This window comes from Rutidosis leptorrhynchoides, chromosome 3, assembly GCF_046630445.1.
Source record: "Rutidosis leptorrhynchoides isolate AG116_Rl617_1_P2 chromosome 3, CSIRO_AGI_Rlap_v1, whole genome shotgun sequence".
NCBI classification, from domain to species: Eukaryota; Viridiplantae; Streptophyta; class Magnoliopsida; order Asterales; family Asteraceae; genus Rutidosis; species Rutidosis leptorrhynchoides.
Window position 1 is genome coordinate 30,947,019 of NC_092335.1, and position 24,083 is coordinate 30,971,101.

Genomic DNA, 24,083 nt, shown 5'->3' on the forward strand with positions numbered 1-24,083 from the left:
CTGGACTTCGACCGTGTCTGCATGTCAAAAGTTTTGCTTATCATTTAGTGTCGAAATTTATTTGCTTATCATCCTTAAAGTCTAGACACGTCTTACTGCCTCTATTGCATAGACAGTGTATAGATAAATTCATATCTTAGCATATCTGTTATTGTTACCATTGCCTGACAGCTTCCGTAGATTCCTCCGTAACTTGTGGGATTTTAGTATTATATATACATATGTAAATTATGTATTGCAGGGTACTAATCTACATCCTATAATCTATTTCTTATCGAAAATCCTTCATCTGATCATACGAGATGAATCCCTCAACTAATTCGAGTCCCTTAGATTCCGATAACTATTCCGATAGTTATTCCGGCAGCTATTCCGACATAGAGTTTCACTCGAACTCCGAAAGCAGTGTCACCGGAATGCATCAACCAATCAGCCATCCCCAATTCATCTGATGGTTTCGTAGTCGACTAAACCACTGGAGACGAGAAGAAGGCGATCCTTTCCACTCACCAACCTGCACTCTTGGTTACCGGCGAACCTATTCATTATATTCTATATAAAATTCAAGATCTTATTCATCCGCTTGTTCCGATCGACAATCATCCCGGAATAATATAAGAGGTCAACGAATTTCGCGCTCGAGTAATCAATTTAGAAAGCATGGTGCAAAACTTACCAGCTTCAGCAACATCACCAGCACCAATAGTACCATCAACAACCCAAGTCTCAACATCACATGTCTCAACATCTCATTCTGTACTTCGAGTATAATCAATTGTTCTACATGACGTTCTACATCATTTATCTTCGTACGACATGGCGATTATGTAATCTCTAATGTTTTAGAGATTATATATATTACTGTTCTAATGGTAAATCAAATGAGATTAATATCATATTAACTCATTAAATCCATAATTACATCTGAATAAAATATATATGCAAGTATATTTTCATAAAGATTGTAATTAAAATTCTTTTGTACAAACTGTTAATGGTGAAAATATTTTAACGGGTAGGTAATACCCGAGGAATATTTAGATTTCATATTAATAAGTTACATTGTACATTCTTCGAATTTGATTCAACGATCAATTACTATCCTATTTACAACCACCGATATACGTATCCGTTCACCAAAGAATAACTATTTTCATTCAAATTCAATTACATATTTGGATTTTGACCTATCAAAATCCAACAAGTGGCATAATGAAGAAATAATGGACACAATAAAAATTGATTAGAAACAGATTAATTAACAATATGAAATTCTATTAAGAATCCACGCTAACAAAATCCTAGCTAACTGTTCCTAGTTAACTGTTAATTCCGTATTACCATTTAATTATTGCAATTTATTTATCGCAGTTTATTTATCGCAATTTATATTCTCGCAATTTTATATATCGTCATTTAATTTCTGTAATTTAATTTACGCATTTAATTTATGGTCATTTAATTTCTGTTATTTATTTTACGCACTTTAAATATCGGGACACGTATACAAAGTTTTGACATATCATATCGACGCATCTATATATATTATTTGGAATCACCATAGACACTAACGGCTTCCTTAGATACCGCAAGGTAAAGTATCAGGGTTTCACCTGCAATTGGCGCTGTTAATGTGGGGAGATCTTTGAGGAGCGCCTTCATCTCCTGGAATGCCTTTTCTGCCTCGTCTGTCCATTTGAAATTTGACTTTTTAGTGCAGTCTTTCAAGGTATGGAAGAACGGGAGCGATCTTTCGACAGCCTTAGACAGGAATCGCGCCAATGCGGCCAATTTCCCATTGAGGCTCTGAACTTGCTTCTTTGTTTTGGGAGAGGGCATCTTCTCAATTGCCTTGATGCTCCTGAGCGTGTTAAATGTTTCGAGGATATCTGCTAACAGTTGCTCCTCAGTGTTGCTCTTGATGATGAGGTCATCGACATATGCCTCGAGGTTGCGCCCAATTTGCTTAGCGAATGTCGTATCTATGGTGCGCTGATAAGTGGCGCCTGCGTTTTTTAGCCCAAAGGGCATTTTGGTGTAACAGTATATCCCTTGGTCTGTGTGGAACGCGGTTTTCTCTTCATCTTCTTCTGCCATTTGTATTTGGTAATACCCTTTGTAGGCGTTTAGAAAATACTTAAACCTGAAACCAGCGAGCGACTCAACTTTCTAGTCAATCTCTGGCAAAGGATAATTGTCTTTGGGACAAGCTTTATTGATATCTTTAAAATCGATACAGAGCTGCCACGTACCATCGGACTTGGCCACCAGCACGGGGTTAGCTACCCATGTCTGGTAGTTCACTTTGCGAAATATGTTAGCTTTTACCAGCTTATCCACTACTCTGCGCAACCATTCACTTCTTTCGGGTGCCATTGGTCGCTTTTTCTGTTTGATAGGAGTCAAATTGGTACTAGCACGGAGATGATGCTGCGCTATCTCACGAGTTACTCCAGTCATGTCAGCATCGCGCCAACGGAACATGCCAGAGTTGGAAATGAGGATGTTCCTCAACTTTTCTTTAGTTTCATGTGTCAGGGTCCCTCCTATCTTTACATTTTGTTCCGGATACTCGGGATTGACTACGACCAGCCACTCGTTTGCACCTTTCTCTTTCGGAGTGGCGTCACACTCATCAATAACAGAGGTGTAGTGTCCTGTTCATATCGATTATAAACGTCACGTACTTATTGGTGTCATTGAGAGGTATTGACCTCTATATGTGACATTTTTCAAAATCTGCATTCGTTTTTATAATACAAACCATAACCTTTTTTATAATCAAAGGTTCAAATAGCATAATAATGATTACCGTTTAGCGCTAATCTTATTTTTACAAACTGTCATTTGATAATAACAATACGATTTCCAACATATTTTACATTACAAATCTTCCGATATGCAATTTTATTTTTGACACAAATATGCATACTCCAAATCCTGCTTAAATTCGGCATAATGCAGCGGAAGCTTTTAATTATCACCTGAGAATAAACATGCTTAAAACGTCAACAAAAAGTTAGTGAGATATAGGTTTAATGCTAGTAGCGTTATAAATATAGACCACAAGATTTAATATACATAAACGTTTTAATAAAAATATTCTAAGTGGTTGAGCACGTGATAACCATACTTAACATTTAATCAACGTCGCATATTCCCTTTATTATGAAATCTTACTACACCGTACCAAGTGTAGTCACCGAAACGAAGTACTATGCAACCGTTGAATACTGGTCGTCCAGTCCGGTTGGGGTTGTCAGGCCCGATAGATCTATCAACAGGATTCGCGTTTACAATACCGCATGTAAATAGTAGTTACCAAGTTACATGGAAGTATGCCAGTGGTACAACTCAACGTAGAATATATATTTTTAATCACTTGTGTCCATAACGTAAATCATAAAATGCATGTATTCTCATTCCGGAATATTTAGAGTTTAAAAGTGGGACTATATACTCACTTTTTCCTTGAAGATATTTAACACCACTTGGTCTCTGATAGATATCACGAACCTAACCATATATATAATATATCAACATATTTTCTTTTCAAATAATCGGTACATATATACTTATAATACTTTTAATATCTATTAGTCCGTAGTTAGCAATCCGATGTTAGTGGTCCACAATTAGTTGCTCAATAAAATAAATAATGACCCCATCGTATTCGTATTGATCGAAATTAATCTCGACCCATGGTACCGTGTTGTCAAATGACGTGTTGCGTACAATCATGAGGTCTTATAATTAATCTTCTCGTGTTGTTTACGGGTGGTCCTGAAATATGTAAAATCAAATCATGAATAAATATATATAAAATATCATGTTAATTAGCCAAGATATGATTAGTTTGGTTTTAGTCAAAATATTTTCGTAGCTAAACTAGCTTCGGATACAAAATTTTGTTTTAGTCGTAGTTTCTTCAATACAACTTCGTTTTTGTTGGTTCAACTTGCCACTTCCTTGGATCGAGCCATTATTTATGAATATGAACTGTAAATACCTTAGTTTGCATTCAAAATCACAGATTATAGGTCAAACTTGGGTGAATCTTATGAAAGTGATCATTTCAGTCATAAAAACAACATCTAGATGATCATTTTTATAAAAATACTTACACTTTGAGTTATACCATGAGATTTTTATATATTAACATTTATTCATAAGAAATATCATTTTTCCAGAATATAAACTTCCAATTCAAAGTTTAAGATGGTTTTTAATTATCCAACCCAAAACAGCCCCCGGTTGCACTCCGACGACGTAGATTCAGTTTTAAGGTGGTCTTTGTAAAAACAAGTTGTATCTTGTTAAGTTAGCATATCATTATGATATATTACAGGTCTTGAAGTATTTTAAAAGTCAAGTTAGAAGGATCTATTTAGTTTGCGATCAAGTTTGAAATCATTCAAACTATGTTCTTGTTGTTATAATTTATAACCCAAAATAAGATAGCTATATGAATATGAATCAAATAAGGTTATGAACAAGGTTACTACCTCAAGTTACTTGGATAAAGCTACTGGAAAAGATAGGAAATAATCTTGATCCTAAAGAGTGGTGAAGTTGGATTGAAAGGTTGGAAGTAAACTTGTACACTTAGAAGGTTATCTTGATATGTTCTTGATCAAACTTTCTTATGATGATTAAAGCTTGTTTTTGAGGCTAGATCTTCATGGTTATTTGCTGAGATATTTAAGGTGTTTAAGGCTTGTGAGAGTGTGTGTTTAGCTAGGAAATAGAAGTAGAAAAATTTGAACTAGAAATGAAATGGGAATGGCCATTTATGGCGTGAAAATGGGGAGACACAAACAAATTTTCATGTTGTAATTTTGTGTAATTAGTCAATCTAACTTTCAATTTGAGTTTACCTCATATCTAGGGCATATTTTAGGTTGATTAGGATGTTGATTTGATGTGTATTTACTAATAGTAAATACGTATAGAAGCTGGGTATGATACGGTTACATATACCCTAGATATACTTGTAGAAATCTTGAGGAAACGGAATGAGGATTCAAATATAGCTATCTTTTGTAAATATACTTATATTATTTTATATATATAAGCCCTTTAAAAGTGATTAAATACATATTTATACGATACTTGTATAAGCATTATAAGTTATAGGTATATATGTCAAAGAACGTTACGTATAGTTATCTTTTTGAAAACTTAAGTTAGTAATCTCAAAGTATACTTATAACTCATTGTTATTAATACACAATGAGATGTTAAACCATCCTTAAATCAAGTTAAATATGTATAAATACGTATATATACACAATCGTATAATTATTGTATATTATATAGTTCGTGATATCATATATCAAATTGGACGGTCAAATGTTGTGTAAAACCCTTTTCAAAAACACAAGACTCAACAATTTGGATTGCTTATCATGTTTGTAATGTTTAATTTATGTAAATATTAATCTTATATGTATAAAACGATCGGAAAAATCTGGGTCGTTACAGTACCTACCCGTTAAATAAATTTCGTCCCGAAATTTTTAAGTTGTACCTATTTTGCATTCTCGGGAAACAAATGTGGGTACTTTTGTTTCATCTGATCCTCTCGTTCCCAAGTAAACTCAGGACCTCTTCGAGCATTCCAACAAACCTTAACAATTGGTATGTTGCTCTGCTTGAGCTGTTTAACTTCACGGTCCATGATTTCGACTGGTTCTTCTATGAATTGTAGTTTCTCGTCGACTTGGATTTCTTCAAGAGGAATGGTGAGGTCTTCCTTTGCAAGACACTTCTTAAGGTTTGAAACTTGAAACGTATTATGTACTCCGGCGAGTTGTTATGGTAACTCAAGTCGATAAGCTACCGGTCCAATGCGTTCGATGATCTTGAACGGGCCTACATACCTTGGGTTCAGTTTACCCCTTTTGCCGAAACGTATTACACCTTTCCAAGGTGACACCTTTAGCATAACCATATCACCGATCTGAAACTCTAATGGTTTCCTTCGGACATCGGCGTAGCTCTTTTGGCGACTACGGGCTGTTTTCAATCTCTCCTTGATTTGTACTATCTTCTCAGTAGTTTTGTATATGATCTCGGGACCAGTTAATCGTCGATCTCCTACTTATTTCCAACAGATAGGGGATCTACACTTCCTTTCATACAGTGCTTCAAATGGTGCAGCTTTAATGCTCTCATGATAACTATTATTATACGAGAATTCTGCTAATGGTAGATATTTATCCCATCCGTTTCCAAAATCGATCACACATGCCCTGAGCATGTCTTCAAGAGTCTAAATTGTTCTTTCACTTTTCCCGTCAGTTTGTGGATGATATGCGGTGCTCATATCCAAACGAGTTCCCAGGGCCTCCTGTAGTGATTGCCAGAACTTTGATGTAAATCTACTATCACGATCGGATATAATGGAAATAGGTATTCCATGCCTTGAAACAATTTCCTTTATGTATAATCGTAATAGTTTCTCCATTCTATCCGTTTCTTTTATAGGCAAGAAATGTGCAGATTTGGTGAGACGATCAACTATTACCCAAATGGTGTCATAACCCCATGCAGTCTTGGGTAACTTCGTGATAAAATCCATGGTAATACCATCCCACTTCCATTCTGGGATTTCTGGTTGCTGAAGTAACCCTGACGGCTTCTGGTGTTCTGCTTTGACTTTGGAACAAGTTAAACATTCCCCAACATATGTTGCTATGTCTGTCTTTAAATTAGGCCACCAATAATGCATCTTAAGATCTTGATACAACTTTCCAACTCCAGGGTGTATCGAGTATCTTGTCTTATGTGCCTCGTTCAATATCAACTTCCTTAATCCACCCAACTTTGGTACCCAAATACGTTTTGCAAAATATCGAATTCCGTCTTCCCGCATAACGAGTTGTTTCTCATACTTCTTCATTATTTCATTTCCTATATTTTCTTTACTAAGAGCTTCTCGTTGAGCTTCTTTGGTTTGTGAGTTGAGATTCATGCAAATTTTTATGTTCATCGCTCGTACTCGAATTGGCTCTCGTTCCTTTCTGCTTAGAGCGTCGGACACTACAGTCGCTTTCCCGGGATGATAGCGAATCTCACAATCATAGTCGTTTATTAGCTCGACCCACCTACGTTGCCTCATGTTCAGCTATTTTTGATCGAAAATATGCTGAAGGCTTTTATGATCGATAAACACAGTGCATTTAACCCCATATAAGTAGTGTCTCCATATCTTCAATACAAACACTACTGCTCCCAGTTATAAATCATGCGTCGTATAATTTCGCTCGTGAATCTTCAATTGTCGGGATGCGTACGCAATAACTTTCTTTTGTTGCATAAGGACGCAACCAAAACCTTGTCGCGAAGCGTCACAATATATCTCAAAATCATCGTTCCCTTCAGGTAACGATAAAATAGGCGCCGTAGTCAACCTCTTCTTCAGTAATTGAAATGCACTTTCCTGCTCAGAAGTCCATTCGTACTTCTTCCCTTTTTGCGTTAACGCTGTTAATGGTTTAGCTATTCGGGAAAAATCTTGAATAAACCTTCTATAATAACCGGCTAAACCCAAAAATTGACGTATTTGTGTTGGTGTCTTAGGAGTCTCCTATTTTTCAATGGCCTCAATTTTAGCTAGATCAACCTGAATTCCTTTGCTACTAACAACGTGTGACGATCGCTCCAAATCTATATGGATGAACACGTCATTCATTGATTTCATTGCGAGGTATTTGACCTCTATATGATACGTTTTGTAAACATTACATTCTTTTCAAAAGGTACACAATAAATGAATATCAATTTCTAAGGTTTTCAACGTTTGATGATTTCTACATATAGACAATCACCATAAATAATAGTTTACCATAATACATCCGTTGACAATGAAGTCAAAATAAGATACACGGTGATGATTTTGTGAATGCAAAGTTTTCTTGAATAAAGCATGTATGACTCCATGCACATAGCTTGTATCACATATAAGCAAACAGCGGAAGACTTCTAGAAACCTGAGAATAAACATGCTTAAAAGTGTCAACAAAGGTTGGTGAGTTCATAGTTTTAATGTTGCGCATAATCTGTATATAAAGGCGAATCACAAGTTTTCAGTTGTTTCATCCAGAAATGTTTATCAAAATATTCTACGAAATTAAGCACCCTGGTAACTAAACTTAACGTATATATATTTTATACCATTTGTATAATCATCTTAATAATACACGCAAACCAACGTGTACGCTTCTCAAATAGCATACGTCCGTTAAAAGGCTAGCGCTCTAGCTCGGACGGGGATATCAAGCCCTATGGATCCATATACTACTACTCGCGTCCACCAGTTCTTATAACTGGCAGTTACTAGTTACCAAAGCTAAGGGATTTTCGGTTCAAACTCAGTGTAGAATTTAGTATGTACTTGTATCCATTGAGTTTAAAATAAAGTGCATGTATTCTCAGCCTAAAAATATATATATTGCAAAAGCAATTAAAAATGGAGCAAATGAAACTCACCTTAGCAGCACATAAGGTCATTCATCAAAAAGTGACCGTAACTCGGAATGCAAGATTAACCGTAGATCTCAACCTAGAGAACATATGTTGGTTAATACATATCTAATAAACTAGGTTGGGTTATAGTGTATCACAATCCTAATGCTCGAGATCGACATACAAAAGTTATCAAAAGTCATTTCAAAAAGTTAATTTTGACAATTGTTCAACAAAACGAGACGTGCCTTATATAAGGATTCATTTACTTGGCCAGTAGTATTTTATCAATCTCATAAACAGGTTGTTTAAATATTAATTGCAGATTCAAAAGCAATTCAAATTAACGTCAATTATAATTCTGTTGACCATATCTTTTGATTCGTTCATCGAAATTACGCGATTTCTAAATGAAAAGTTATTGATTTTTCGACAGCTTTCCGAAAACATGTATATCATATACCTTTTACCAGTAATATATGTATTTAATTCGTGATTCATTATAAACTGTTTAACGACGAAATTTAGCATACAAGCATGTATAAATATATACTCGAGCACTAGACATGTATACACTATTAATATATAAAAGATAAGATATGAATGCTCACGTATCAATATTGAGATTCAATATTGTAGGAAAGTACGTAGACGCAACAGAGATGATAAATACTAGGTTTGACTTGCGAACAATACCCATGAACATTACCCATAACCTCCATAGCTATAACCCATAATTTCCTTAGTTCTATCCCGTTTAAAGCTTGTTTTGAAAGTGACACGCCCATGACCTCGTCGTAATATTTTATGTATAATATTACTAAAAATATTAAGATTAATAATAATAATAATCTTAATAATAATAATAATATAATAATAATAATAATAATAATAATAATAATAATAATAATAATAATAATAATAATAATAATAATAATAATAATAATAATAATTATAATTATAATTATAATAATTATAATTATAATAAATAAATACTTAGGGAGTAATATAAGTGTAAAAAAAACTCGAGCAGAAACCTGGTATTTATAGCCATAATTCCTGATTCTGATGCCCATGCGAGTACATGGGATTTTAGTGCAAATCTCATGCACTTGCATGAGCTCATGCACTCGCATGGGTTTTATGCCTATTTCCCATGCGATCGCATGGCCGTTAGATCCAGCTCACATATTTTTTTGTTTTCTTGTTTGTCGACATAATTAAATATAATATATATAATATATATAATTTAAATAATTAATTATATATTATATTAAATTCATGTGCAAAGTTGACTTGTAATTTTCATTCCGATGACTCGTAAGTTGTCACTCGACTTATGTCCCGGTTCCGGTTTCTCGAACGCATTTTCGTACGCTTAGAAAACCCGCATTGTGGCTCGTACCTTTGTCAAAATATAGTCTTAAATTATCAATAAACTATATCATTCTAAGTGTATCTTAAACTTTTGAGTGTTTTGGTCATTTACTTTTATAAATCATTGTCTCGCTATTTGTTGATATATATATAATTACAAATTGTTTTATGACCAAGTTAATATATATTTTCAACATTCATAAACACGTTTTAAATATACGTCGCAAGTTATTCATACAATTAATATTCCAACTTATCATATATATTCAAATAAATATTTAAACCAATAAGTTTAATGTACGTAATTAAACAATTAATACATTGTTACGTTTTCAAGTTATAGTATATATATACATGTATCTATATACATATAATTGTTCGCGAATCGTCGAGAACAACCGAAAGGTATTTGAATAGTTCAAAAATTTTGAGATTCAGTTTTACAGACTTTGCTTATCGTGTCGGAAATGTTAATAATACAAATATTAAGTTTAAATTTGGTCAGAAATTTCCGGGTCATCACAGTACCTACCCGTTAAAGAAATTTCGTCCCGAAATTTGAGTGAGGTCGTCATGACTAAAAATAAAAATGTTTTCATGCCGTATATGTGTTGATAAATAAAGTTTTATCACCGTTAAATAATATGGATAAAACAATCCGATTATTCGAAGTGTATGAGAGAAGTTATCGTAAAAGAGTGAAATGAAGAATAGAGATTCGTCTTAACTCTTGACGTATTAACGATTGATTTCCGTAATTTAAGGAATAGAAAATCTTCATAATCTAAATAAGATTTGATTCTTCGGAATTTAAGGAAATTAAGATTTCTTTTGATTAAATGCGTAATTTGCCTCGATTGCTATGTTTGATATTTCGATATAAATTGACCTCTTCCGTTTCATTATTTTCATCACTCTTACATCTTCTTCCTCATTTCCTATTTTCAAAAGATTGTAAAAAATGCTTCATCCAGTTCTGATTCTTGATATACTCCTAACTTTCATATCTGTCATTCTTCTTTTTCATCTACCACCGGAGGAAGTTATTTTCTTCTACCATTACCTTGGGGTTATAGTGTTTTTCATTCTCCCGTGTCTTTACATTGCTATACGCATTGATATACACGGTTTGTAATTTCGGGGTTGTTATAGGGCTTTATATTTTCCATTATATTTCGGAGCTTCATGCTTTCATTTTCTCTTCCCGACTTTAAGTCAAGCGAATAATGGTCCAGAATTCGTAGGTATGGATTTTGAAATGAACATAGTTAATGTTCTAAGAAGTAAATTGTAATGGCACGATCTTGATTTATCAAATTACCAGAATATCCGAAAAAGACCGAATCATCAAGAAATATATTTTCTTGATATATTTAGAGATTATATATAATGAAAGAGTTATGTAACATGGTTCATGATGAGGGTGGGATCTGTGAACCTTTATCACGTTCCATTAGAAACTCAGCATGACTTACTGTAATATAATCACGTTGATCAAGTGTCATTATATTATACTAATTCATGCTTCAGTTCCCAACACTACTTCAAAACATTCATATTTTAAACTTGAAGGTTTCAGAATTTAGAAACTAAAATAGTTTCTTTTATGATGTAATACAGATAGCGCGAAGAGATGAATGATTTCAGATAAGAATAGTTATGAAGATATCTCCAGAAATATCGAGGATATTTATAATGAAAGATACGATGATATCTTAGAATTTCTAATATCAGAGGATGATGCGAAAAATCTGTCTGTGAAGGTTTAGAATGAGGAGTAAGGTGTTTGCTAACGATTTTAGCAGACACTGAATCATTTGGATCCTTTGAAGGTAGATTTCGTCCTTGTGATTTGTCCACAGCCTCCTTCATGGTTTGCTCAATCCGTTTTCCAGTTTCAAACCTTCTCTTTTTCTTAGCTTTACCACCATACTATTCTTTATCATCAAACTTTTGACTGTTAAGGTCATTTACAGTTTTTGCTGCTTCATCAGCATTGTTCCAATTTCAGAGAACTAGTTCATAGTTTGGGGTGTTTTTCAGAAACTTCACATTCAGAGTAAATAAGTCTAGGAGATAGACATTATATGTTTATATATAACTGTTGGCGTAGAATTGCTGCGAAATTCGAAATACTGATTGCTAATTCCCGGTAGTTGGTATGACAATTATCGTTAGAAGATGTAGATGAGTACATGATAGGGTTTCAATGAGTATAAGGATTTTTCGGAAGTTCAAGGATCAATGAAGTTGTTGGTAAATTTACTGCTAATGTGGTGGAACATAAAAGGTTCCCCAGTAACAAGAACGTATATATCAAGATTACAATAAGGCTTAATCTGAAAAGTTGAAGTTGACTGGTTGGAAGTGTGGTAAAACTGGATACTTTGAAAAGGAATTGCAAGGTTATTTTTGGTAAAAACAATACCAAAGGATCTTTCACAGTTTTGAAGTCAAAGTATAGCTTTAAAATATGTAGAGATCTAAGAATGATTTCACCGGTTCAGAGTTATGAATTAGATTCTGATCTGTCAATATCAGAATATGTAATTGAATTTGTATGAAAACGATTGTATATCGTTGTGAGCATTGTTAATAATTTTTGAATCAAAGTTGAAGAATGTACAGTGTAACATATTAATTGTGAACTTATATATTTCCCGAGTATTACCTACCCGTTAAAGATTTCACAAGTAATATTTTGTACAAAAGAATTTTTCATTACAGTCTTTATGAAAATATCTGTATGTATATTTTCTTCGGATGTAATTCGGATCATAGTAAGCTCATTTGATTTTTGGCTTGAATTAGAAATGAATAATCTCTAAAACATTAGAGATTACATAATCTTCGCGGAGTATTTCACTAATGAAATCAATACTTCATTATTTATTCTTTTTCGTTGGTGAAGGATGTTGATTGCTCGGGGAATTTTTGTGAACCTTACAAGGTACAGATGATATTTTCTGGAAAGTTTCGAGTACATCGAAAATGAAAATGTAAAATCAATTATGTAATTGAATAATACACTTGGTTTGTTAGGAATGGAATTTATTAATTTGAAACAGAGATTGTAGTTAACGATGGCTAAGTTGTTAACGAAAGATGTACCTTATATCATATTAGTAATATGAATTAACTGAGTAATATTTACCCTTTTTCAATTCATACATAATAGCTTAGTACGAAAAGATTTATGATGGTTTTAAAATTTATATATATATATATAAGATATATATATAAATTCTTTAGAGGAATTGAGTTATTACTTCATAAAGCATTGATACAATATACTCGTTGTTGTCTCGTAATGATGTCCACAGTGCTTTCTTGAACTGGCAGAGCTTGTGATGTTAGAGGCAAGGTTGACAGTACTGACTGTGCTGGTGAGGCTAAGGGTACTATTGATGCTGTTGGTAAAACAAGTCTAGCGTGTACCTTACGCACAATTCTTTTCAGGGTTTCTATTCTTCCTTCTATCATTTCTATTCATCTGATTTACGGTATGAACTGGGATAAATAATCTCTAAGATTTTAGAGATTACCTAATCGCCGTAGAATATTTCTCCGATGAAGTTATGAATCAATACTTCATCATTTATTGTTGTTGGTACTCCTTGGTACCTATGGTAACTATGATGTTGATATCCGAGGTACAGATTGTGATGTTGAGGCGTGTGATGGGGATGTTATTGTTGGTGGTGGTAATGATACTATTGGTGTTGATGATGGTGGTACCGGTTATGCTGCTGGTGCTGTTGCTGGTGTTCGTAACCCTTGCACCATATTCTCCAAAGCCACTACCCGAGCACGAAGCTCGTTGACTTGTTCTACTACCCCCGGATGATTGGCGGTTCAGACAAGTGGATGAATAAGATTTACAATATTGGATATTACGTAGTCGTTGGGAGCTATTCTGGAAATGAGGGTGAAAATGGTGTTACGAACGGGTTCACCGGTAAGTGCTTCAGGTTCTTCACCAAGAGGTGAATGTGGTGGATGGAAGGGATCGCCTTCTTCCTGTCTCCATTGATTAAGTAGATTACGAATCCATCCCCAATTCATCCAGAATAGATGATGGCTAATTGGTTGATTCATTCCGGTTACGCTGCTTTCGGAGCTCGAGTGGAAATCCATATCGGAATAGCTGTCGGAATCTGAGGAATTTGAACTAGATGCGGAATTCATCTTACACGGTTTGGATAAAGGATTTTTGATATGAAAGGATTTTTAGATATCGGATGATATTCTAATTACATAGAATACCTATATATAATACAAGGGATCCGTAAATTACGGAGGAACTTTCGAAAGCTGTCAGGCAAAGTTTACTGTAATAGATATGCCAAGATATGAATTTTGTCTATACTCTATTGATGCAATCAATGCAATAAGACGCGTTTAGACTTAAGATGATAGACAGGTAATTTCCGACAAGAAATGATAAGCAAAACTTTTGACATGCAGACACAGTCGAAGTCCAGACTTACTAATGCATCCTAACAACTATCATTTAGATACACTTATGCAAGACCTGGTTCACTAGGACCAACGCTCTGATACCAACTGTGACGATCGCTCCAAATCCATATGGACGAACACGTCATTCATTGATTTTATTGCGAGGTATTTGACCTCTATATGATACGTTTTGTAAACATTGCATTCTTTTCAAAAGGTACACAATAAATGAATATCAATTTCTAAGGTTTTCAACGTTTAATGATTTCTACATATAGACAATCACCAATAATAATAATTTATCATAATACATCCGTTGACAATGAAGTCAAAATAAGATACACGGTGATGATTTTATGAATGCAAAGTTTTCTTGAATAAAGCATGTATAACTCCATGCACATAGCTTGTATCACATATAAGCAAACATCGGAAGAGTTCTAGAAACCTGAGAATAAACATGCTTAAAAGTGTCAACATAAACGTTGGTGAGTTCATAGTTTTAATGTTGCGCATAATCTGTATATAAAGGTGAATCACAAGTTTTCAGTTGTTTCATCCAGAAACGTTTATCAAAATATTCTACGAAATTGAGCACCCTGACTAAACTTAACGTATATATATTTATACCCTTTGTATAATCATCTTAATAATACACGCAAACCAACGTGTACGCTTCTCAAATAGAATACGTCCGTTAAAAGGCTAGCGCTCTAGCTCGGACGGGGATATCAAGCCCTATGGATCCATATACTACTACTCGCACCCACCAGTTCTTATAACTGGCAGTTACTAGTTACCAAAGCTAAGGGATTTTCGGTTCAAACTCAGTGTAGAATTTAGTATGTACTTGTATCCATTGCGTTTAAAATAAAGTGCATGTATTCTCAGCCCAAAAATATATATTGCAAAAGCAATAAAAAAGGGAGCAAATGAAACTCACCTTAGCAGCACATATGGTCATTCATCAAAAAGTGACCGTAACTCGGAATGCAAGATTAACCGTAGATCTCAACCTAGAGAACATATGTTGGTCAATACATGTCTAATAAACTAGGTTGGATTATAGTGTATCACAATCCTAATGCTCGAGATCGACATACAAAAGTTATCAAAAGTCATTTCAAAAAGTCAATTTTAACAATTGTTCAACAAAATGAGACGTGCCTTATATAAGGATACATTTACTTGACTAGTAGTATTTTATCAATCTCATAAATAGGTTGTTTAAATATTAATTGCAGATTCAAAAGCAATTCCAATTAATGTCAATTATAATTCAGTTGACCATATCTTTTGATTCGTTCATCGAAATTACGCGATTTCTAAATGAAAAGTTATTGATTTTTCGCCAGCTTTCTGAAAACATGTATATCATATACCTTTTACCAGTAATATATGTATTTAATTCATGATTCATTATAAACTGTTTAAAGATGAAATTTAGCATACAAGCATGTATAAATATATACTCGAGCACTAGACATGTATACACTATTAATATATAAAAGATAAGATATGAATGCTCACGTATCAATATTGAGATTCAATATTGCAGGAAAGTACGTAGACGCAACAGAGATGATAAATACTAGGTTTGACTTGCGAACAATACCCATGAACATTACCCATAACCTTCATAGCTATAACCCATAATTTCCTTAGTTCTATCCCGTTTGAAGCTTGTTTTGAAAGTGACACGCTCATGACCTCGTCGTAATATTTTATGTATAATATTACTAAAAATATTAAGATTAATAATAATAATAATCTTAATAATATAATAATAATAATAATAATAATAATTATTATTATTATTATTATAATAAATAAATACTTAGGGAGTAATATAAGTGTAAAAAAAACTCGAGCAGAAACCTGGTATTTATAGCCATAATTCCTGATTCTGATGCCCATGCGAGTGCATGGGATTTTAGTGCAAATCTCATGCACTTGCATGAGCTCATGCACTCTCATGGGTTTTATGCCTATTTCCCATGCGATCGCATGGCCGTCAGATCCAGTTCACATATTTTTTTGTTTCTTGTTTGTCGACATAATTAAATATAATATATAATATATATAATTTAAATAATTAATTATATATTATATTAAATTCATGTGCATAGTTGACTTGTAATTTTCATTCCGATGACTCGTACGTTGTCACTCGACTTATGTCTCGGTTCTGGTTTCTCGAACGCATTTTCGTACGCTTAAAAAACTCGCAATTTACGTTTTGTGACTCGTACCTTTGTCAAAATATAGTCTTAAATTATCAATAAACTATATCATTCTAAGTGTATCTTAAACTTTCGAGTGTTTTGGTCATTTACTTTTATAAATCATTGTCTCGCTATTTGTTGATATATATATAATTACAAATTGTTTTATGACCAAGTTAATATATATTTTCAACATTCATAAACACGTTTTAAATATACGTCGCAAGTTATTCATACAATTAATATTCCAACTTATCATATATATTCAAATAAATATTTAAACCAATAAGTTTAATGTACGGTATTAAATAATTAATACATTGTTACGTTTTCAAGTTATAGTATATATATATAATTGTTCGCGAATAGTCGAGAACAACCGAAAGGTATTTGAATAGTTCAAAAATTTTGAGATTCAGTTTTACAGACTTTGCTTATCGTGTCGGAAATGTTAATCATACAAAGATTTAGTTTAAATTTGGTCAGAAATTTCCGGGTCATCACACAACGTGGCCAAGAAATTGCACTTCTTTCAACCAAAATGCACACTTAGAAAATTTAGCGTATAACTGTTCTTTTCTTAACAATTCTAATACCAACCTTAAATGTTGCTCATGCTCTTGCTCATTTTTGGAATAGATGAGAATATCGTCAATGAAAACGATAACAAACTTATCTAAATACGGACTACAAACTCGATTCATGAGGTCCATGAATACAGCTGGCGCATTCGTCAACCCAAACGGCATGACCAAAAATTCGTAATGACCGTAGCTTGTCCAGAAAGCAGTTTTTGGAATATCTTCTTCTTTGACGCGTAGTTGATGATAGCCCGATCTTAGGTCAATTTTCGAATAAACACATGATCCTTGCAATTGATCAAATAAGTCACCAATTCTCGGTAGTGGATACTGATTCTTGATAGTTAACTTATTTAGTTCACGGTAATCTATACACATTCGAAAGGATTCATCTTTCTTCTTGACGAATAAAATCGGAGCTCCCCACGGTGAAGTGCTCGGTCGAATGAAACCACGGTCCAATAATTCTTGTAATTGGCTTTGTAACTCTTTCATCTCAGATGGTGCAAGTCTGTATGGAGCACGAGCCACTGGTGCAGCTCCTGGTACTAGATCTATTTGAAATTCTACAGATCTAAATGGAGGTAATCTCGGCAACTCTTCCGGAAAGACTTCAGGAAAATCTTTTGCTACAGGCACGTCGTTGATGCTCTTCTCTTTTTCCTTCATTTTGACTTTATTAACATGTGCTAAGATAGCATAGTACCCTTTCTTCAAGAACTTTTGGGCTTTCAAACAGCTAATGAGTTTTAGCTTTGAGTTACTCTTTTCTCCATAAATCACTACTGGCGTTTTTTCCTTACGAGGAATGCGAATTGCCTTCTTGGCACACACAACTTCAGCTCCTATTTTGGACATCCAGTCCATGCCGACTATTACATCAAAACTTCCTAATTCTACGGGTATCAAATCAATTTTAAACGTTTCTCTGGCTAAATTTATTTTACAATCACGGCAAATTTTATCGGCTTTAATTAGTTTACCATTAGCTAACTCAATCATGTACTTAGCATCTATAGGTAATGATGACCAATTCAATTTAGCGTAAAAGTCTCTACGCATATAACTTCTATCAGCTCCAGTATCAAATATAATAGATGCTGATAAGTTATTAATGGTAAACGTACCCGTAACAAGCTCCGGGTCTTCACACGCCTCTCTAGCATTAATAATAAATGCTCTTCCACGTTCAGATCCGTTATTCTTCTCTGGATTCGGGCACTGGCTCTTATAATGACCCTGTTTTCCACACTCATAACAAGTAACAGTGCCCAAGGCAGTTCTATTTGCATTGGTGGCAGGAGTCTTGGTGCCATTTGTATTTGCAACGGGAACCCTACAATCTTCAGTAAGATGACCCCTTCGATTACAATTGTTGCACACCACAGTACAATAACCAGATTGATGTTTGTGGCATCTGTTACATAAAGGATTTCGTCCTTTGTAACCTGAGCTTGAACCACTACCCGCACCTTGCGTGGTTTCTTGTTTCTTGTTGGATTGTTGATGATTACCCTCCCCCTTTCTTTTGTTTTCCGATGTCTTGACATCGGTGTTCTTATCCAAAATAATCTGGTCCATCAACTCGTTTGCCATGGTGATGGCTTCATGAATAGTCTTGGGTTTCGATGCTGTAACATTTGCCTTGACATTTTTAGGCAAACCATCTTTGTACAGTTCTATCTTCCGTTCTTCGGTTGGTACCAATTCGGGACATAGCAAAGCTAATTCCATGAATCGCTGATTGTAGTTGGTGAGTTCAGTACCAACAACTTTCAGGCTTCGTAATTCAGCTTCCAACTTCCTAACCTCGTTCCTTGGACAATACTCGTTGATTAGCATTGTTTTGAATTCTTCCCATGGAGTATCATAAGCTACATCTCCTCCTACGGCCTTCACATAGTTTTTCCACCACGTGAGTGCACTATCTTGTAAGGTGCACAATGCATACTTGGTCATGTCCTTCTCAATACAACCACTGATTTTAAACACAGACTCAATCTTTTCGATCCACCGGGTTAAACCGACCGGTCCTTCTGTTCCACTGAATGATGAGGGCTTGCAACCTTGAAAAGTTTTGTAGGTACATCCCACACGAGGGTTTGGGTAAACTGCAGCACCTCTTGCAGCCTCGACCCATAACATTCTGTCGTTCACTCGCTGATTGATGAGTTCCTCGATTTCTTGTTCCGTCATTCGGTTCAATCGAGCCATATTCTTCAATAAGAATGAAAAAATAATTATTCACATAGAATATTATAGATGTAGTGTGTATTTACAGTACATCGTAGCTTATTAATAATATGAACTAGTTATTATTATAAAAGCCTTTTCTTCTTATTAGCATTTTATAATTATATCTAGGGTAGTACCTTCCCGTTAAAGTTCATACTTAATAGCTTAGTACGGAAATCAATTACTACCATCCAAATAATACTCAACCATGGAAAATTATTGCATTTCACACTTCACTATTTTACATATGCTAATCTTACATCAAACATCAAGCAAACCACACTGGTAATATTATACAAAACGTTATATGATCCCATGGTTTAAAACAACAGCGCATCATTTAGCCTATATCCCAAAACGTTTGTGTTCAGGAAATCGCTTAACGCTCATCCTAGTTGTCTCCCTGCGTTTTGGTGAAGGGGCCGAAGAACTGGATGCCGGGATAGAACTAATAGGAATAGCGGGAATAGGGGTGGAAGTGTCTGGTGGAGTTGGTGCCACAACATCCTCACTAAACTCGGGATTTGGATTTTCTAATTCAGTAGCCTTTCGTTTCTTTGCTCGTTCGAACTTGTCTTTCGTAATTTCCTGTATTTCTTCCTCCTCAGGATCACTTTTCGATTCCTCTTCAATTGATTCATCCGGGAATTGTGAGTCTTCCCCAAAGGTGTCGTTTTCATCATCGGATAAGTTAATGACTGGAACACTATCTGAGGATTCTGGTTCGGAGTCGCTGAATGTGATAACAAGTTTTAAGCCAGACATCTATCACACAACAACTAGCACATTAGTACCACATAATATTTACATATTAATTTTTAACCAACAAGGATAAGCAATAGTTTTCGAAATCAGACGCGGTCAAAGTCCAGACTCACTAATGCATCCTAACAAAATCGATAAGACACACTAATGCAAATTTTCTGGTTCTCTAAGACCAACACTCTGATACCACCTGTAGTGTCCCGTTCATATCGATTATAAACGTCACGTACTTATTGGTATCATTGCGAGGTATTGACCTCTATATGTGACATTTTTCAAAATCTGCATTCGTTTTTATAATACAAACCATAACCTTTTTTATAATCAAAGGTTCAAACAGCATAATAGTGATTACCGTTTAGCGATAATCTTAGTTTTACAAACTTTACATTTGATAATAACAATATGATTTCCAACATATTTTACATTACAAATCTTCCGATATGCAGTTTTATTTTTGACACAAATATGCATACTCCAAATCCTGCTTAAATTCGGCATAATGCAGCGGAAGCTTTTAATTATCACCTGAGAATAAACATGCTTAAAACATCAACATAAAGTTGGTGATATATAGGTTTAATGCTAGCAGCGTTATAAATATAGACCACAAGATTTAATATACATAAACGTTTTAATAAAAATATTCTAAGTGGTTGAGCACGTGATAACCATACTTAACATTTAATCAACATCGCATATTCCCTTTATTATGAAATCTTACTACACCGTACCAAGTGTAGTCACCGAAACGAAGTACTGTGCAACCGTTGAATACTGGTCGTCCAGTCCGGTTGGGGTTGTCAGGCCCGATAGATCTATCAACAGGATTCGCGTTTACAATATCGCATGTAAATAGTAGTTACCAAGTTACAGGGAAGTATGCCAGTGGTAGAACTCAACGTAGAATATATATTTTAATCACTTGTGTCCATAACGTAAATCATAAAATGCATGTATTCTCATCCCGGAATACTTACAGTTTAAAAGTGGGACTATATGCTCACTTTTGCCTTGAAGATATTTAACACGACTTGGTCTCCAATAGATATCACGAACCTAACCATATATATAATATATCAACATATTTTCTTTTCAAATAATCGTTACATATATACTTATAATACTTATAATATCTATTAGTCAATGGTTAGCAGTCCGACGTTAGTGGTCCACAATTAGTTGCTCAATAAAATAAATAAAGACCCCATCGTATTCTTATTGGTCGGAATTAATCTCGACCCATGGTACCGTGTTTTCAAATGACGTGTTGCGTACATAAAGTACCGTGTTGTCAAATGACGTGTTGCGTACAATCATGAGGTCTTATAATTAATCTTCTCGTGTTGTTTACGGGTGGTTCTGAAATATGTAAAATCAAATCATGAATAAATATATATAAAATATCATGTTAATTAGCCAAGATATGATTAGTTTGGTTTTAGTCAAAATATTTTCGTAGCTAAACTAGCTTCGGATACCCGATTTTGTTTTAGTCGTAGTTTCTTCAATATAACTCCGTTTTTGTTGGTTCAACTTGCCATTTCTTTGGATCGAGCCATTATTTATGAATATGAACTATAAATACCTTAGTTTGCATTCGAAATTACAGGTTATAGGTCAAACTTGGGTGAATCTTATGAAAGTGATCATTTCCGTCATAAAAACAACATCTAGATGATCATTTTTATAAAAATACTTACACTTTGAGTTATACCATGAGATTTTTATATATTAACATATTCATAAGAAATATCATTTTTCCAGAATATAAACTTCCAATTCAAAGTTTAAGATGGTTTTTAATTATCCAACCCAAAACAGCCCCCGGTTGCACTCCGACGACGTAGATTCAGTTTTAAGGTGGTCTTTGTAGAAACAAGTTGTATCTTGTTAAGTTAGCATATCATTATGATATATTACAGGTCTTGAAGTGTTTTAAAAGTCAAGTTAGAAGGATCTATTTAGTTTGCGAACAAGTTTGAAATCATTCAAACTATGTTCTTGTTGTTATAATTTATAACCCAAAATAAGATAGCTATATGAATATGAATCGAATAAGGTTATGAACAAGGTTACTACCTCAAGTTACTTGGATAAAGCTACTGGAAAAGATAAAAAATAATCTTGATCCTAAAGAGTGGTGAAGTGGGATTGAAAGGTTGGAAGTAAACTTGTACACTTGGAAGGTTATCTTGATATGTTCTTGATCGAACTTTCTTATGATGATTAAAGCTTGTTTTTGAGGCTAGATCTTCATGGTTATTAGCTGAGATATTTAAGGTATTTAAGGCTTGTGAGAGTGTGTGTTTAGCTAGGAAATAGAAGTAGAAAAATTTGAACTAGAAATGAAATGGGAATGGCCATTTATGGCGTGAAAATGGGGAGACACAAACAAATTTTCATGTTGTAATTTTGTGTAATTAGTCAATCTAACTTCCAATTTGAGTTTACCTCATATCTAGGGCATATTTTAGGTTGATTAGGATGTTGATTTGATGTGTATTTACCAATAGTAAATACGTATAGAAGCTGGGTATGATACGGTTACATATACCCTAGATATACTTGTAGAAATCTTGAGGAAACGGAACGAGGATTCAAATATAGATATCTTTTGTAAATATACTTATATTATTTTATGTATATAAGCCCTTTAAAAGTGATTAAATACATATTTATACGGTACTTGTATAAGCATTATAAGTTATAGGTATATATGTCAAAGAACGTTACATATAGTTATCGTTTTGAAAACTTAAGTTAGTAATCTCAAAGTATACTTATAACTCATTGTTATTAATACAAAATGAGATGTTAAACCATCCTTAAATCAAGTTAAATATGTATAAATACGTATATGTACACAATCGTATAATTATTGTATGTTATATAGTTCGTGATATCATCGATCAAATTGGACGGTCAAACGTTGTGTAAAACCCTTTTCAAAAACACAAGACTCAACAATTTGGATTGCTTATCATATTGGTAATGTTTAATTTATGTAAATATTAATCTTATATGTATAAAACGATCGGAAAAATCTGGGTCGTTACAAGAGGCGCATAAGGCATCCAGCGGTGTTGATTCGAGAGTGGCGACTCCTTGTTCCGTTGGAAATCGGACCATCCCGTGGACCGTGGAAGGTATAGCGCCGAACTTTTAAATGGAGGTCCTTCCCAGGATAGCATTATACCTAGAGTATGAGCGCACTATACAGAATTCGATGCTCTCAGTGCGTCTTTTAAATTTATCCTTGTTGTCCCTCAGCTCCAACTTCAAGTCTAGAATCCCTATGGGCCACACTGATTCTCCTGAAAACCCAGATAAGGCCGTAGTTGGAGGTCTGATGGTTCGCCTTATTGGCGTGGGCAACTGTCGGAAGCAATGCTCGTACATGATGTCGACACTACTGCCATTGTCCATATGAAGGCGCTTAACGCCATGACCTGATTCAGGTAGGTATCCATGCACTACAATGGGCGCGCAGGAGGTGTTGAATATCCGGATGGCGTGGAACGATATATCTGTTGCCCCTGAGCTTCCGCCAGTGTTGGCTTTGCGCTTAGTTCCTAGCTGTTGTCGGCAGTTAATCATTGAATGCATTTATCTTTCAGCAACAGATTTCTGTATAGAAAAAATATATGAGTAGTGGACATATAGAAAAAAGATCAAATCAAAACCTTTTAACTTCTGTGTCCCACGGATGGCGCCAAATGATCAAGCATAGAATAATCGGGTCGGGTTCGGTCCATGCTTGACATCAAAGAAGAGGGATTTAAGGTTCAACTGAGTTTAATTATCCGGTCCGGCGTACCGTGAATAACCCCCTGCGAGATGAGGATCTCAGCGGGGGTGGTTAAACATAGACCCACCATCGGCGGGTAGTCCGGTCAGCGATGGCTCGCGCTAGATTGTAGGGTATGTGTTCGCAGAACGTTACCTGTATATCAAGAGTGTCTAGTGG

General features: G+C 34.6%; 1 protein-coding gene across 1 annotated transcript; it reads right to left on the reverse strand.

Moving 5' to 3' along the window:
- Positions 1–2,169: 2,169 nt before the first annotated feature.
- LOC139899833 (uncharacterized) lies at positions 2,170–23,722 on the reverse strand. The gene is made up of 2 exons (XM_071882662.1): positions 23,347–23,722; positions 2,170–2,657 (listed from the first exon to the last, which is right to left on the reverse strand). The coding sequence occupies exons 1-2, from the start codon at positions 23,720–23,722 to the stop codon at positions 2,170–2,172; spliced, it is 864 nt and encodes a 287-aa protein (XP_071738763.1).
- Positions 23,723–24,083: the final 361 nt, after the last annotated feature.